The 14,629-nt window shown below is 36.6% G+C and overlaps 1 protein-coding gene across 2 annotated transcripts in view; it reads right to left on the bottom strand.

Moving 5' to 3' along the window:
- The window catches only part of LOC108575025 (A disintegrin and metalloproteinase with thrombospondin motifs 8-like), a 96,478-nt gene that overhangs the window by 20,051 nt on the left and 61,798 nt on the right, over window positions 1-14,629 (bottom strand). For both annotated transcript variants that reach the window (XM_017937720.1, XM_017937719.1), the window contains exons 2-3: window positions 11,538-11,635; window positions 1,935-1,995 (exon numbers count right to left, since the gene is read on the bottom strand). In XM_017937720.1, the coding sequence (XP_017793209.1) occupies window positions 1,935-1,995; window positions 11,538-11,597 (121 nt within the window). In that variant the 5' untranslated portion in view covers window positions 11,598-11,635. The remainder of the gene's footprint in view (window positions 1-1,934; window positions 1,996-11,537; window positions 11,636-14,629) is intronic.

Raw genomic sequence — 14,629 nt, 5'->3', positions numbered from 1 at the left:
ATTCCTCGGAATATAGAAATCTCTCTCACACCTAACGTTACCGCGTACAGGCAATGTTGACAAACTTCGTTTCTACAAATTTGCCCCACGAAAGCCTCATTTTAATCCCAAAAATAATGCAAAAAAGTGGACTGCCAGCGATTAGCTTCGATACTTTCACAAGTCTAATCCAGACGGGTAATTACCTTGCATCGTTAGTGCAAAGTTGCATTACGTACTCCCATTTGCATGTACTTTAAAGGCGCCAAGTATCGCGAAACGTAACCGCCGGTCACTCGACTTCGTTTCACGGGAAGTCACTGACCTAAAGATAATTCAAATGATTCTACGAAACAATCGCAACGAAGTTCGTTTCTTTTTTTTTTTTCGCGAAGAATTCGAATTAGGATGCTTGGCACTCGGAGAATGGTTGCTCGCGTATTTTAAAATGCAGAGGGAGAGACTAGAGAGGTACAGAGTCCTTTTTTTTGCTCTACGCGAAAACGAATCCTTTCGTACGATTTTCCGTGACCAACATAGCGCGCCTTTTGCGAAATTTCATGTAAATCGATCGTGTTTATCAAACCTGCCAGCGTTCAAACTCGCATTTTTTTGCACAATACACCTTTTCTTGTACGTTGTCGCGACAGAATGTCGATGAGAGGGAACGAATCGAGGAATTCTCGACGAAGTACAAGAGATGTTGGAATGATTTATGGGGAAAGTACTTGGGAACGTTTCTTGCAGCGTTTACATTAACCCTTGACGGCATTTTATCCCGTGTGGATTTTTGCATTCAGATAAGAGCATAATTAACGTATATCTCTTTCAAATTGAGTAATAAAAATCAAGGAGGGAAGGACAAAGTGTTTATTCATGTTCTTGGAAGAAAATTACAGAAAATTTGAGAAATTTAATTTTCAAAAATTCAAATTTTTAATCCTCCTGTGTTTTCTTTTTCTTTTTTTTTTTTTTTTTTTTAAAAAACAAAACTGGATTATATTATAGAATTACACTTGTTACAGCTAGTACCTACAATATTAACCCTTATCCAGTATAAAATAAAAGAATTATAGAAGATACGACATGGAGCAAAAGTAATGCACCAAATAAGTGGAAGGTGTAATATTTTATTTCAAATTAATATGTAAAAGAATCTAATTTTTCTACACTCTCTGACAGTAATCAAAAGTTATTTCGCGAAAAAAGTTTGAAACTATTGCCGAAAACGATATATCAATACAAGGAACGTTGTTGAATATGCGCCCTAAGCTAGTCCCGACACGTGATTCGGGTCCTCGCAATTTTCGGGAATCCCCGTATTCTCGAATCTCGAGAAACTTTCAGAAACCAGACCCAATCTCGAGAAAAATTCTCGACCCGACATTTTCCGGTTCTCACACACCTCTGTTAATTACCAAGTTACCCAAATATTGCGATATTTAGGAGAAATTCATATTTCGAATATTTATAGTACCCATACTGTTCGTAACTTAAAGTATTACGAATCTTTTCGTCTGCACTGTGTTTAATGGTTGTTTTGTCGGTGTCCAAATATTTTTGAGAGCAACTGTATATTCCAACAGACTTGGACTGTCCGTTTATGTGACACAAATGACTATCCGGATAAGGGTTAATAGAATTGTTAGCAAATGAAATTCTTTTTCTCGTGCAGCTGCACATGAAACCGCATTTTTCGGGACACAACTGAAAATAGAATAATTCGTATCCACGCCACGAAGCTTTCGTTCCGCAATTTTCGTCGTCAAGGAGTTAATGACAGAGTACAATGGCAAATAAATAGAATTTAACGGGTTCCGTTTGGTCGCGCAAGGCCATCCACGTGCGGTGAATGCGAGCCGTGTTCAAATTGAAAGAAAAGACAGAGCCGCTCTACCGCTAGCTATTAACTTTTTCTCTTTCTTTTCTTTTTTTTTTTTTTTCACCGTGATTACCAGACTCGTGTCCTGTGTGAAACACCGATAGCATCTCTTCCCTTGTCATGTGTTCGTGAATCTGCAACAGAGAAGAATATCACCGTGAGCTTCTCGCACATCTTCGTACCGTTCTTCGTCGCGTGAGATCTTTCCATCAGCGGAAAGAATGAAGAGAAAAAGAAAAGGAAGCATTGATGTTTGCGTGATGAAAGGTTAATTAAGGGTTCAATGTGGCTCTCTGATGCGTTTTAATCGCCAAGATACGGGAATTAAGATCGACAGTTTGTCCAGGTGTTTGTATACCTTCTGTTCTTCGCTGTGCGAGTTCAACGATAAAAGTGTTCTTTCACTTTTGCATTCTTCGTTTCTTTTTGTTTAAAACGTACATTTTACCGGGAACGAATTTGGTAATAATAATAGTGATTTACTGTTTTATCGACTGAAAGATATTTCGAACTAGGAAGTACCATTTTGCCAATTTACAATTTTGTTTACCGGTAAGGCTAATTTCGTTATTATCGATCATTATGCAATTTTCCAAATTTCGACCAGCCACGACTGGCGTCAAATTCGATGCCACTAATTTCGCTTTATACACGTTATTGAGATATTTTTTCGACGACTATTGTTCCCGGCCAAGTGCGGCGTGTCGAAACATCGGGGAAAAGGTAGTAATTGTGGCGGTATCGTGAGAACCACAGCGTGTAATAATAACGCGGCGAATAAAAAATTTACCACTTTCGGTCTTTTGTTACAGAGCGTTTCAAGCTTTGCAAATCTCCACGTCAGTTATTGTTATTACTCGTTTAGTAGCTTATATTCGATGATACAGGTGTACTTCCTATAATTTGCGTTGTAGAGAAGAGCTTCTACTCTGTAAAGTACTAAAAGTAAATTTTCAAATATTAAACTTTTGAATTTTCCGAATTTCGAATTTTGTAATTTTTAGAGTTTCAAATTTCTAAATTTCCAGAATATCAAACTTTTCACTTCTCAGATCTTAAAAATTTCAAATTTTTTAATTTTTAGATTTCAAAATTTCAAATTCTTAGATTTTCAAGCTTCCGAGTGTTCAAATTCTCAAATCTTCGAATTAAAAAATTCCCATTACAGTAGCAATTTCCATTCGCATTTCCCGCCAATTCCGACAAGAATTCAAACGCGACGTTCAGCCTCCCATAAGCTCTAATCATTTCCTCAAAAAAACGCTCGACCAACACTCCTTTTTTCCACTCGCGCAACAATCACACGCATTAGCAAATCTCGCTGGAACAATTTCGCTACAGGTTGCTTTGTCGCCGCCAAGTGCATGGCTAATTGGCAGTCGAGTTGCGAGGACAATGATCAACAGTTGTCAATGCACATACACGCTCGCAATAAGGCACATTCGAGCAGAGTTTACACACGATCGATTCGTGTGCATTTAAAAGTTTTTCCAATCGCGGCCCAAGGTCTGCTTCTACCATTTAAGAGCACCTAGCCACGTACCGTGTCACAGAAATCGAGCTGCAATTAACTATCACGCTGCCTTACCGCTCTTAAGGTCGATCACTTTCACTCATTACGTTGGGAAATTCGATCGCGTGCGCTGTCCTATTTGCGCTCTTTACCCGGTCCGAACACACAAATTGTACCATTACTCTTTATCTCTAATTGCGCCTTTCCTGAAAGAAAATGGAGTTCTCCAAACCGTGGAATTCTGAAGGTGGTCCAGTGTATAAATCCAATGGAAAAGTATTTTAAGTGTACCTGGGGACTTGGAATTTAACGAGCTTGACGTAGTCTTAGGAACATGAACAGATAGATGGTAAATACGATGGAACTAGGCTGGTTTATTTTCACATGATACATGATCAAGTAGATAAGATACGTAAGTTACGTTAATTGTGAAATATTTACCCATGTGTTATTCTTTTTTTTTTTTTTTGCATTCAAACGAGATAAATTTTTCAAGAAAATTATATTTTTTAAACGAGGGTTATAAAACAAGTTAAAGCATGGATTTTTTTTCCTGGAAACTGATCGAGTGAGGTTGCTTATCACAATAAAGAAAATTGCGAATAAACGAGTGGTTAAATGCTTATGTAAAATTCAGTTCTTTGAGATAGAAATTATAAAAGAGATCGTAGTGGAAATTTTGTATAATTCAATGGATGTTTTATTACTATAGAATTCATTTTTATATGGTTGAGAAACATTGAGATTCGTTTAATACAGAAAACTTGCGTTATTTCTACATCTTCCGTGTTGCTCGTTTCGTCAGAATTTCATTTACTTAATTTCAATCGTATATAATCTGTGGTTAATTCAACGTACGATTCTTCTAGTAATTAAAGTTTCATTGAAAGAAATGGGAATTAAATGGAAATTTCGTTTGGTAGCTCGAATCGTAAAGATAAACCATCCTTTCGCTATTCCATTATCTTACTTCATTATTTCCTAAGAATCTAACGTCTGAACATTTTCAGATTCTAATATTCCCAGATCACATTCTAACATTTACTCCTTCGATTAAAAAAAAAAAATCGCATTTTCATATTCCAGCGTTCTAATATCTTCCTCGATAAACCATCTTTCGCTATTTCATTATCTTCTAAAAACCTGATGTTTCCATTTTGCATATTTTAATATTCCAAGATGGAATAAAAAAAATCCATATTTTACTATTCCAGTAAGAAAGTCTCGTCGAAAGAAAATTCTTTCGATAATCGTATACGTACTTCGGTATTTCACTAAACCAATATTCTCTCTTTTAATCCACTCCACTACGTACCCCAACATTTCATTTGTCTCGTTATATCAGCAACTCGCTGTTTCCATACTAAACGGTTGCAAAACGCTCTAATATTCCCCTCCCAGGCTCGAAGAAAATCGGGAGTGCGGTCTTGGAGGGTTTTACCGGCCATAGTTTTCCCAAACGACGGTGTTTAATTTGTCTCGTAACAAATTCCCCTGATTTTAACGACGGACCCGTTCGTTCGGTCGGAAAAGCGAGCAGCGCAACAGCCGGAGCCAGTTAAAGAGAACCGGATTTTACTCGAAAAAAGATCGGTATCACCGTGTCGTTCTCCTAATTGTATGCGTACTACGAGCCCGCTGCACGCATTTCCCACTTGAATGACAAACAAACACACGGCATCGTATACACGGTTTGCATTTGCCATGGCCGACCACCGGATAAACCAGCGCTCGCGCCTTTGACTCGTTTTCATTTTTCTTATTTTATTGCAAAACGTGATTTTGAAAGGCGCCGGTCGCGTAAGAAGTTGAACGATTGTCGGAAGTCTATGCGCGGATTCTGTGTCGCGTGTGCCGTGTACTTGATCCAGGGAAGCAAAGACTGCTGAGGTGTTCGAACGCGGCACGTGAAGTGAGATTTTTCCGAATGTTTAATTAAACATTCGCGATACCGATTAAGAATCTTTTCTTCTCTTTTTTCGACCATGCGAGATTTACGGCTGGGAGATTGTTTACGATAGTTGGTCCCCATTAAACACATACTTAACATAACATAGTTAAGGTTCGCGTTGCGACATTCTGCAGTACTCGCGGAATACTGTTTGCGATGGCTTGACGTGGCATGCGGTCGCCTTTTTCTCTTTTCACAGTGAAAGATTAAATGGTTAAGTAAATGTGGACTAGTTGAGATGTTTGGTAATTGATAAGAGCGATCGCAACTGGTTAAATATAGAAGGATGAGGTTAGGTGTGTAATAAGAATGAAATAGATAAGAAATTTGAAGTAATTCTGGTATTCTAGATTACAATCGTTTGGTTTTTTTTTTTTAATTTTTGATTCTCTGAAACTTCTCGATTTTTTGGGTGTCCCGAATACTTCTCGAGTAAAGAATCTAAAAACTCGAAATCTTTGGAGGAAAAGTTGCGTCCTGTCGTATTTTCGTCGTAATTTTCGTGGAAAGGAAGATTTTGAGATTTTACATGGCTGCCATTTTGTCAAAATACATTATTTTGGTTTATTCTAATAGGGATAACAACACTGATACGGACGAAACTTCCGTTTCAAACGAGTACAACAACGCTAATCATGGCACACTGCGGGAAATATGCAACAACTTGAACAATAATTAAGATAATTACACGAAAATTACACTGTGCCTTCCTGAAACATGGCCAAACGTGTATAAAAAGTTTCAAGTCCCTTGCTTTATACCCACTAATATTTTATCCGAAAGATTGCCTAAAAGTAACGTCTCCAAATGGGAATTCCCCCCCAAATGGGGTTGTTCTAATGTGGCGGCCAAAAGCAGCAATTTTCAACGATTAGTTTTTCAGTGAATACGAAATGTAATACATTAAGATACTTACAAAAGATATAAAATAATATTCGAAGTATTAAAATTAACGTTTTTTAACCCCTTACACTCGAGTGGCGACTGAGAAGCGACGTTACTGTTCACAATACGTCCTTAACCCTCTTAGAGCTGAGATTATCCAGCACAGCAGCTCTACAGTTAAAAATTTCTACGTTTATTTCTGTGTTAGTTTAAAAGAAACTTAATTTCCGATTTGCTACATCCCTATAGCAACGAAACCTTCGAGTGCGAAGGGTTAGTGTTTCTCTACGATGCAAATGTGCACCGCCGCGATCCAGAATGTGTACGGAAAACGTATATACGCTTGGTTTATACACCGGTTAGGTTTCGATTCGAAACCACGATGCATACACTACCACAGTGTTCACCTTTTAGAAGGCCTATGGTAATTATTATTCCTAACGAAGAGGGCTTGCGTAAGCCAGGCTGACTATCAGCCAGACGCTGATTACACTCGAAGCGAAAAGCTTGGCCGGTTTTGCTAATGAAAATCGGCCTCTCGCTCGATCGCGCCACGTATCACAATGTTCGAACTATCATTAATCCTGATCCTGTCTTTTTTCCCCACGTTGCGTGCATGGCGATTAATACATCGCTCGCATGCGAACGCGTTCGCTTCTGTTTAAAAGGCTTGTACGCAAATTGTTCCCGGCTGGTAGGAACACGTTCCGCGAGTCAGTTCGAATGGAATCGCGCATGAGAGCGAATTCTACAATGCTTTCGTGATCCTTTTCTCTAATTAAGTGGTCGTTGACCTGTGAACTTTTGCAGCCGTGCTTTTTCCCCCGAAGTGGATTCGCCTCGACGCGTCTGATTCGATCAGTCGAGGATTTATGGATTTTTCTTCGATGTAGCTGTTACGGCGTTTCCAACTCGATGCTGTTTTCCTTGAGACATATTATTAATCTCGCGATGCGAGAAGTGTACAGAAGCTTTGTGTATCTTGTTCATTTTGTGGATAAGAAGTAGAAATGAAATTTGACGAAAAAGAAATTGGAAATTTTACGCGAGTCTGATTACTGTTTATACCATAATCACCGATTTCGATGAAATTTTAGTAATTATGTAGCAGAACTTCAAAAAATATTCGATACGTATTTCTTTTATATCGGCAATCGTCCACGGTAGAGGGGTGAAAATCACCCACAAAGTTTCGAGGAGGTGAAGATATTTGGTCTAACATCTCGAAAACTATTAGAGACAGAATGACAGTGTAAATTGACGAATTTTGTATTTTTCAACGACAAATTTGAAAAAATTAGAAAATAATAATTTTCACCGGCGATTTTCACCACTTTAACGTGGACTATTGTCGATGAGAAAAAGTATGTATCAAATATTTTTGTTTTAATACTATCATGTACCTAATAAAGTTTTATCGGTATCGTTATCACTTCGGGATGTTCCCTTGTTAAAACGATTTCCATTGGGAAAGTACAAAAATAACTGGAGCTGCTACGATCGTGAAGTTTATAATTTTATTTAACTAAATCTTCCTTTAATGACTATCTTAAAGTACGATGGACAAATTATAACAATAAATATCTAATAATAATAATAAGTCATAGAGTGTGAAGAAAGAAGATATCTCGTCACCGAAGCGAATGTGTTAATTTTCATTTCGCATGGAAAAAGAACCTGGTTCACGTACGTACGGTATATTTAGTTAGATAAATTTGATAGATTTCAAAGTGACGTTGATTTATGAGTATGTCCTCTCTTTCTTCACGTTACCGTGAAAGTAAGAAACCAGTGATATTTTAAACAGTCGTTTTCTATGCAAATATACACCTATTGAAACATTTATCAGATTTTATACGCGAACCACGTTTAAAGTGTCCCGGTACACAGAGAGAACGATTTTTGTGAAGGGAAGAACTTATGGAAATACGTTGCTTCCTAGAACATAAGTACTCTGTACTGGATTGCTTTCAGGCGCAAATGTTAATGGAACGATAAAGCTTCTTGTAAAATCCCCGATAGAATCAATCTCTGTCAAAAGAACGAAGTAACTGAGCGCTATCTTGGTGAGTGCAATCCTCGTGTAACTAATAGCAACCTTTTTCTCTCCATCACGGTTTTGATAAGCTCCAGGCGAAGCGTAGCTTACAGATCCTTCTTAACTTTTCTACATTATCGTTACTTCTAAGTTGAACAGTGTTTAACGTTGTAATTACAGAAAAATTTTTCTTTTTTATTTTCTGCACGTTTTTTTTTTTTTTTGTATTAGAAAGTGCTATGTTTACAGTATGAAATTATTATTGGATTATGGGAGTTATTGGTTGTTAAATAATTAATAATCTCTATTTTAAACTATAAACCTTTTATTGGACACAAGGAAGGTTCTCTTTACTACTTGATGGTAAGAGCACTGTATACGGACTGAGAATGCTCCTACTCAACGCCCTAATATTGCCTACGACCCCGCTTGGGACCGAAGGACCTTTTGTCACGTATCATAAACATTTAGATCTTTACTAAACAGAGGTGGTAAGGCTAAACGGATTTCTCCGAACGTATACAAAAGTAATATATACTTCCTAGCAAGGCGTTAGATTCATTTTTGTTATATCTAACTGTTATAATAGTTTAGATCAGTAACGAGCAATCTTTTTTTTTGTTTGCAAAGTGCCAAAATTGAAAACCTAATAATCCTTATGAGCCGCTGCAACCATAAAGAAACCTATTTTATCAATTTAAAAATTGTTAATTTGTAGGGTGGAATTTTTTTATTCTCGACGTAAGTAGCAATGAATATATTTTCATTTTATTTTCAACAAGTGTCGAGTTAAAAATTCGAAGGTATCCTATTTTTCCTTCTTTCTAATTCTGCAACACTATGCTTCTCTAAGTTATCAATATTACTTTTTATAAATACTGTTTTAACGGGTATTGCTCATATGAATTTTTCAATATTTTGGGCTGCATACTTCCTCTTCTTATTTTTAAAATCAAGCAATTTGTTGTATTCCGCGGCTCGCGATTTTTTGCGTTGGTTTATTATTTTCAATAGGTACGCGGTAGGAGAGCCTGACGGGAACTGGGGCGAAATAAGGGAGCTATTCTGCGCGTAGTACTATTCGACTTTATTAGACAGTTCGGTGACGTTCGGTGAGTGAAGACCACTAGACAAAAATCTGCTGTTTCGACGGAAAAGGTTTCTAGATATAGGTTCGGTAAGTACGAGAGTACGGGGTTGGTCTCAGAGGTCAATGTAGGGAGAGGCGGTGAGGTCTAGGTTCGGCGATGAGTAAAAGTAAAGGATGATGTGGAGGTCTAGGTTTCGGGGTGACTAACGTTAGGATGATGCGGATTTGTTTACAGTTAAGGAAAGGAGGCAGGATGACTAAAAACTAATGAAAGATAGGAGAGAGGTATACGACAAATTCTGTGTCACAAATGTTGTTAAATTCTCGCCTGAAAAATTCGAGGTAAACGATATTTCTTGCTACCTCGTCCAATACAATCAGCAATCAGAAAAATTAATATAAGAAATAGTAGCAAAATATTATCTGTAGAAAGTAACATTGATAAATTAGAAAAACGTGGTGTTAGAAAATTGGGAAAAAAAGAAATGGTGTCCAATACGATGTCCAAGACAGTGACCTCGTCGTTCAATTTTCGACCTTGAGACAGGAAAGTCAATAGCTTATTGACCACCGGGCAAGAATGATCGTTCATCGAACGGCGCGGCGCGATAAGCTTGAACGACACCATAAACGTAGCGCCGCGTTAGATTACAGAGTTCACCGCACAATTTATTCCTTTCCCTTCCCACGTTACTTTCCTGGAGACGTTTATCGTGACCATTGTACTTATTATCTTCCTGCTCGCGTTCTTCTACACACACTGTTAATTTCCCATTGTGCAGAATCAGGTAAAGAAAGAAAGAAGAAAAAAAACGATACTTTGCATAAAGATATTCACGTTGCATTTCATTATGTAGCACTTTCATTTTTCAAATCGTTATTTAACAAGTGGAAAATCTCGAACGGTATTCGTTCGGTGAATTAACCTTTGAGAAATCAAAGATTTCACGCTCCACTTCGCTGAAAAATTCAGACAGTTTGCGCAAGTGTTCCAGTAGCCGGCTAGTTGTAAATGTGATATATGTATAATAAATTCGACGGTGTTTGTCCAAGAGGTATGATTTCGAGAATGTTGATGTTGGATTGTTTCTAAGAACACTCTGTAGATATAGCGAGGACAAAAATGTCTCCGCGTTCCTTTGGACAAAGACACTAAGCCTTCCACCAGATGTGTCTGGTGTTCGTCTTCGAGCCTGCACACTGCACACTGCGATACAATAAGAGTGGACAGTTCCTAGGTATAAGCGGACCCCAACATTCCCTTTTTGGGTGTCCAGGAACAGTTTGTTAGAGCATTTGAAAGAGTAAAGACGTTTCCTCTGAGCCTCGCGTGCCGCGAAATTTTGAATTGTTTATAATATGTAAAAAGCCAAATATTTAACTGCTACAAATATCTAAATATCTAAATCTAAAACAAAAAATTATATACTTTAATTTTATTGGACAAAGCGTAAATACGACGCATTCTTCGTATCTTTACTAACTGTAAAAAGCAAAAAATAATAATAATAGGGGTGCCGTGAATTTTGTTTAATAATTTCAGTGTGCCGGCTGTTAGATTTATCAGTCAGTTAGATATAACAAAAATTAATCTAACGCCTTCCAAAATTAATTAATCAAAGGCCCTTCGGTCCCAAGCGGGGTCGTAGGCAATATTAGGGCGTTGCGTAGGAGCATTCTCAGTCTGTATACAGTGTTCTTACCATCAAGTAGAAAAGCGAACCTTCCTTGCGTCGAATAAAAGGTTTATAGTTTAAAATAAGGATTATTAATTATTTAACAACCAGTAACTCCCGTAATCCAATACCGGCAGACAAAAATGTTTGAGAACCTGCTCTGTATCTAAAATTATTTCGCACCGTCTGAGTCTGTCGAGTCTAAAGAATCGATCCCTTAATTTCTCTCGTAAACGTTGCGGAACTTTGCCTAAAAGTTTCATAAATCTTCCACATAACAGCAATTATATTCTCTGTGCAAGAAACGTTAGCAGCGGAAGTCGGTGTTTACGCAGCGTGAATTCGCCTCGTAATCAGCGTCGAATCGACAATTAACGTCGTCTGATTCCGCTTGTATCTTGTCATTTCGAGTCAACAACACCGGCCACGACCACCTTACACACGTGTTCTTTGTTTTAAGGAAGCGTCTGCACGGAATAACAGTGTCCTTGCCGGATCCCGATGGTACTTGACGCGATCTTACCTTGTGGCATCGTACGAGAGGTAGAACGGCCATGCACAGAAGGACAAGGGCACGAATCATTTTGCGTGAAAATATTCCTGATGGGCTGCGTCACATCGCTGAAACACGAAACAGAGAAAAAACCTTTATGAATCGATGAGTCGACACATTTCGCGATGGATTATTAAGCAATTATTTTACTCGCAATCTTTTAGAGTGGACTGTACTGGAAAAATGTAAAATATTGAAAGAGAATATCGCGTATTTTGAAGGATCGTTGCAAAACAGAATTCGAACAGAATATCTCTCCTTTTCAGGAGAAAGAAATATTTTTCTGTGATGTCGGGGTGAAATTGAAAAGTTGAAAGAGAATACTTCGAAAGATTGAAATTGATAAAGAATACTTCTTAGAACACTACGAAGAAATTGAAATAAAAATATTAGCAAGAGATATGTTTATTTTGTAAAAGACAGGAAGAAAGGAAGAAACTTAATTTTCTGAAGGAACGTTTATGAAATTTACCGATATTACAGGGATAAGTGGCTACGAACTATTTATGAGTTATCTCTAGACGCACTCATACAAATGCCATATTTGTATTTTAAACCACCAATGAAATAAAAATTGTACTTTATGTGGAAGGGTAGTTCTGGATTATGTATTTCAGTTTTATTTAGAAAGGGAGAAACCGCGAATTTATATTATTTTCAATATTATTATTGAACTAAACTTTCGTAGAACGCGAGTGAAAAATTGAAAGAATCAAAAGAAAAAACGCGAATTCGTATCTTTTTCGATTCTAGAATATAAGAAAATTTGAATAAAATACGCGACGAGAATTGGGGAGAAGCATAAGTTAAACGCGTAAAAATATTCAATAATAAACGAACTAGGGATGAAGCTATTATTTCAATACGCGATGCACTGACTCTAGTATTTACTAAAATTCAAAAATTCTCGTATAAATTCCGAAAATAGATTATTAATTACGGTAAACTACTGAGACGGTTTAATTAAGGGTGGGCATGGTGCTGCTTTAGTTTGAAATGATTTATAAACACATAATTAACAGAGGAAAAACCGTGAAACGGCAAAACGTCAACATTCTAATTGTTATAACATGTAAACAAAACTTTAAATTTAGTGTAAACAGAAAAAATATATAATACAATTTATTTCACGGTATTGCAACAAATAAACGTTGAATCAATATTTAATTCGTATAAAAACAATTATTTAACGTAATAATTTTACCTTCACTATGGCTATTTTTAATCTACGACCACAGGTCAACCTGATTTCTAATCCTTACGAACTTTAAATTCAGTCTAAACTGAGAAAATATATAATACAATTTATTTCACGGTATTGCAACAAACAAACGTTGAATAGATTCTTAATTCGTATAGAAACATTTATTTAAAATAATAATTTCACCTTCACTATGGCTATTTTAAATTTACGACCAAGGGTCAACCTGATTTTTAATCCTCCGAACTTGATTTCACAACGAGAAAGTAATAAGATCGTTGAAACGTACTTATTTGTCAAAGAAACTTGCAAAAATGTATAAATAATAATATGTAATGTTTTAACAAATTTTTGGAAGTATAAATTAATAATAAAATTGTGAAAATTAATAAATTATACGTTATTATAACATTAATAGAATTATGACTAAACCGAAGTTCGAAGTCGAGTATTTAAAGTCTGATATTACGTGCCTAGCGAGTGCCGGTAATTGTTAAAATTTGTTTAATAATTAGTAATAGAAATTCTAATTGATTCTAATGTATACAAGTGTTACAAGAAGGCTGAGTGTGTACAGGGTGGACATAGACTAGCTAGTAGCCCCCGACCACTCTATTCACATCTCAGAACCTTCAGGTCAAAATACGCCGCGAAGTGTCTAGGGCCCAGTATAAAGGGTAAATGATTTCGCGGGACATCGGCGGGTCCTTATATACCTGCGGTACCCTCTCCCCAAAGTCATTAGCAAAATCGTCGGTTAGGTCAGGCGGGAAATTTTCGCGGGAGATTTTCGCGGGAGATTTCCGATATCGTAACACGGTATAATTTATCAATTTTCACAATTTTATTAAAAATTTATACTTCCGACAATTTGTTATAACATTGCATATAACAATTTATACGTTTTTACAATATTCTTCAATGGAAACATAGGTTTTAGCGTTCTCGTTACTTACTCGTGGTTAAATTAATTTCGTAGGGATTAAAAATCAGGTTGACCTGTGGTCGTAGATTAAAAATAACCATAGTACAGCTAAATTTATCGTGTTAAATAATTCTTCTTACACGAATGAAAAATGTATTCAACGTTTGCTTGTTACAATACCATGAAATAAATTATTTGTGCAGTTCTGTGCATTTTCTGTGCAGTTCAACCTAATTTACTTAAATTTACATTGCGAGACAGTATACTGTAACAAGTAGTAACAAGCAAACGTTGAATAAATTCCTAATTCGTATTAAAAAAATTATTTAACACAATAATTTCAGCTTTATTATGATTATTCTTGATAAATGACCACAGGTCAACTTGATTTTTAATCGTTATAATCTTTAAATTCAGTGTGAATAGAGAAAATGTGTAATATAATTCATTTCACGATATTATAACAAACAAACGTTGAATACATTTTTGATTCGTAGGAAAAGAATTATTTAACACGATAATTTTAGCTGTACTATCACTATTTTTAATCTACGACCACAGGTCAACCTGATTTTTAATCCCTACGAAATTAATTTAACCACGAGTAAGTAACGAGAACGCTAAAACCTATGTTTCCATTGAAGAATATTGTAAAAACGTATAAATTGTTATATGCAATGTTATAACAAATTGTCGGAAGTATAAATTTATAACAAAATTGTGAAAATTGATAAATTATACCGTGTTACGATATCGGAAATCTCCCGCGAAAATCTCCCGCGAAAATTTCCCGCCTGACCTAACGGACGATTTTGCTAATGACTTTGGGGAGAGGGTACCGCAGGTATATAAGGACCCTCCGATGTCCCGCGAACTTATTCACCCTTTATACTGGGCCCTAGACACTTCGCGGCGTATTTTGACCTGAAGGTTCTG

Source organism: Habropoda laboriosa, unplaced genomic scaffold (genome assembly GCF_001263275.1).
Source record: "Habropoda laboriosa isolate 0110345459 unplaced genomic scaffold, ASM126327v1 scaffold204, whole genome shotgun sequence".
NCBI lineage: Eukaryota > Metazoa > Arthropoda > Insecta > Hymenoptera > Apidae > Habropoda > Habropoda laboriosa.
The sequence above is the reverse complement of the archived record's forward strand: the minus strand, read 5'-3'. Positions and strand labels throughout refer to the sequence as shown.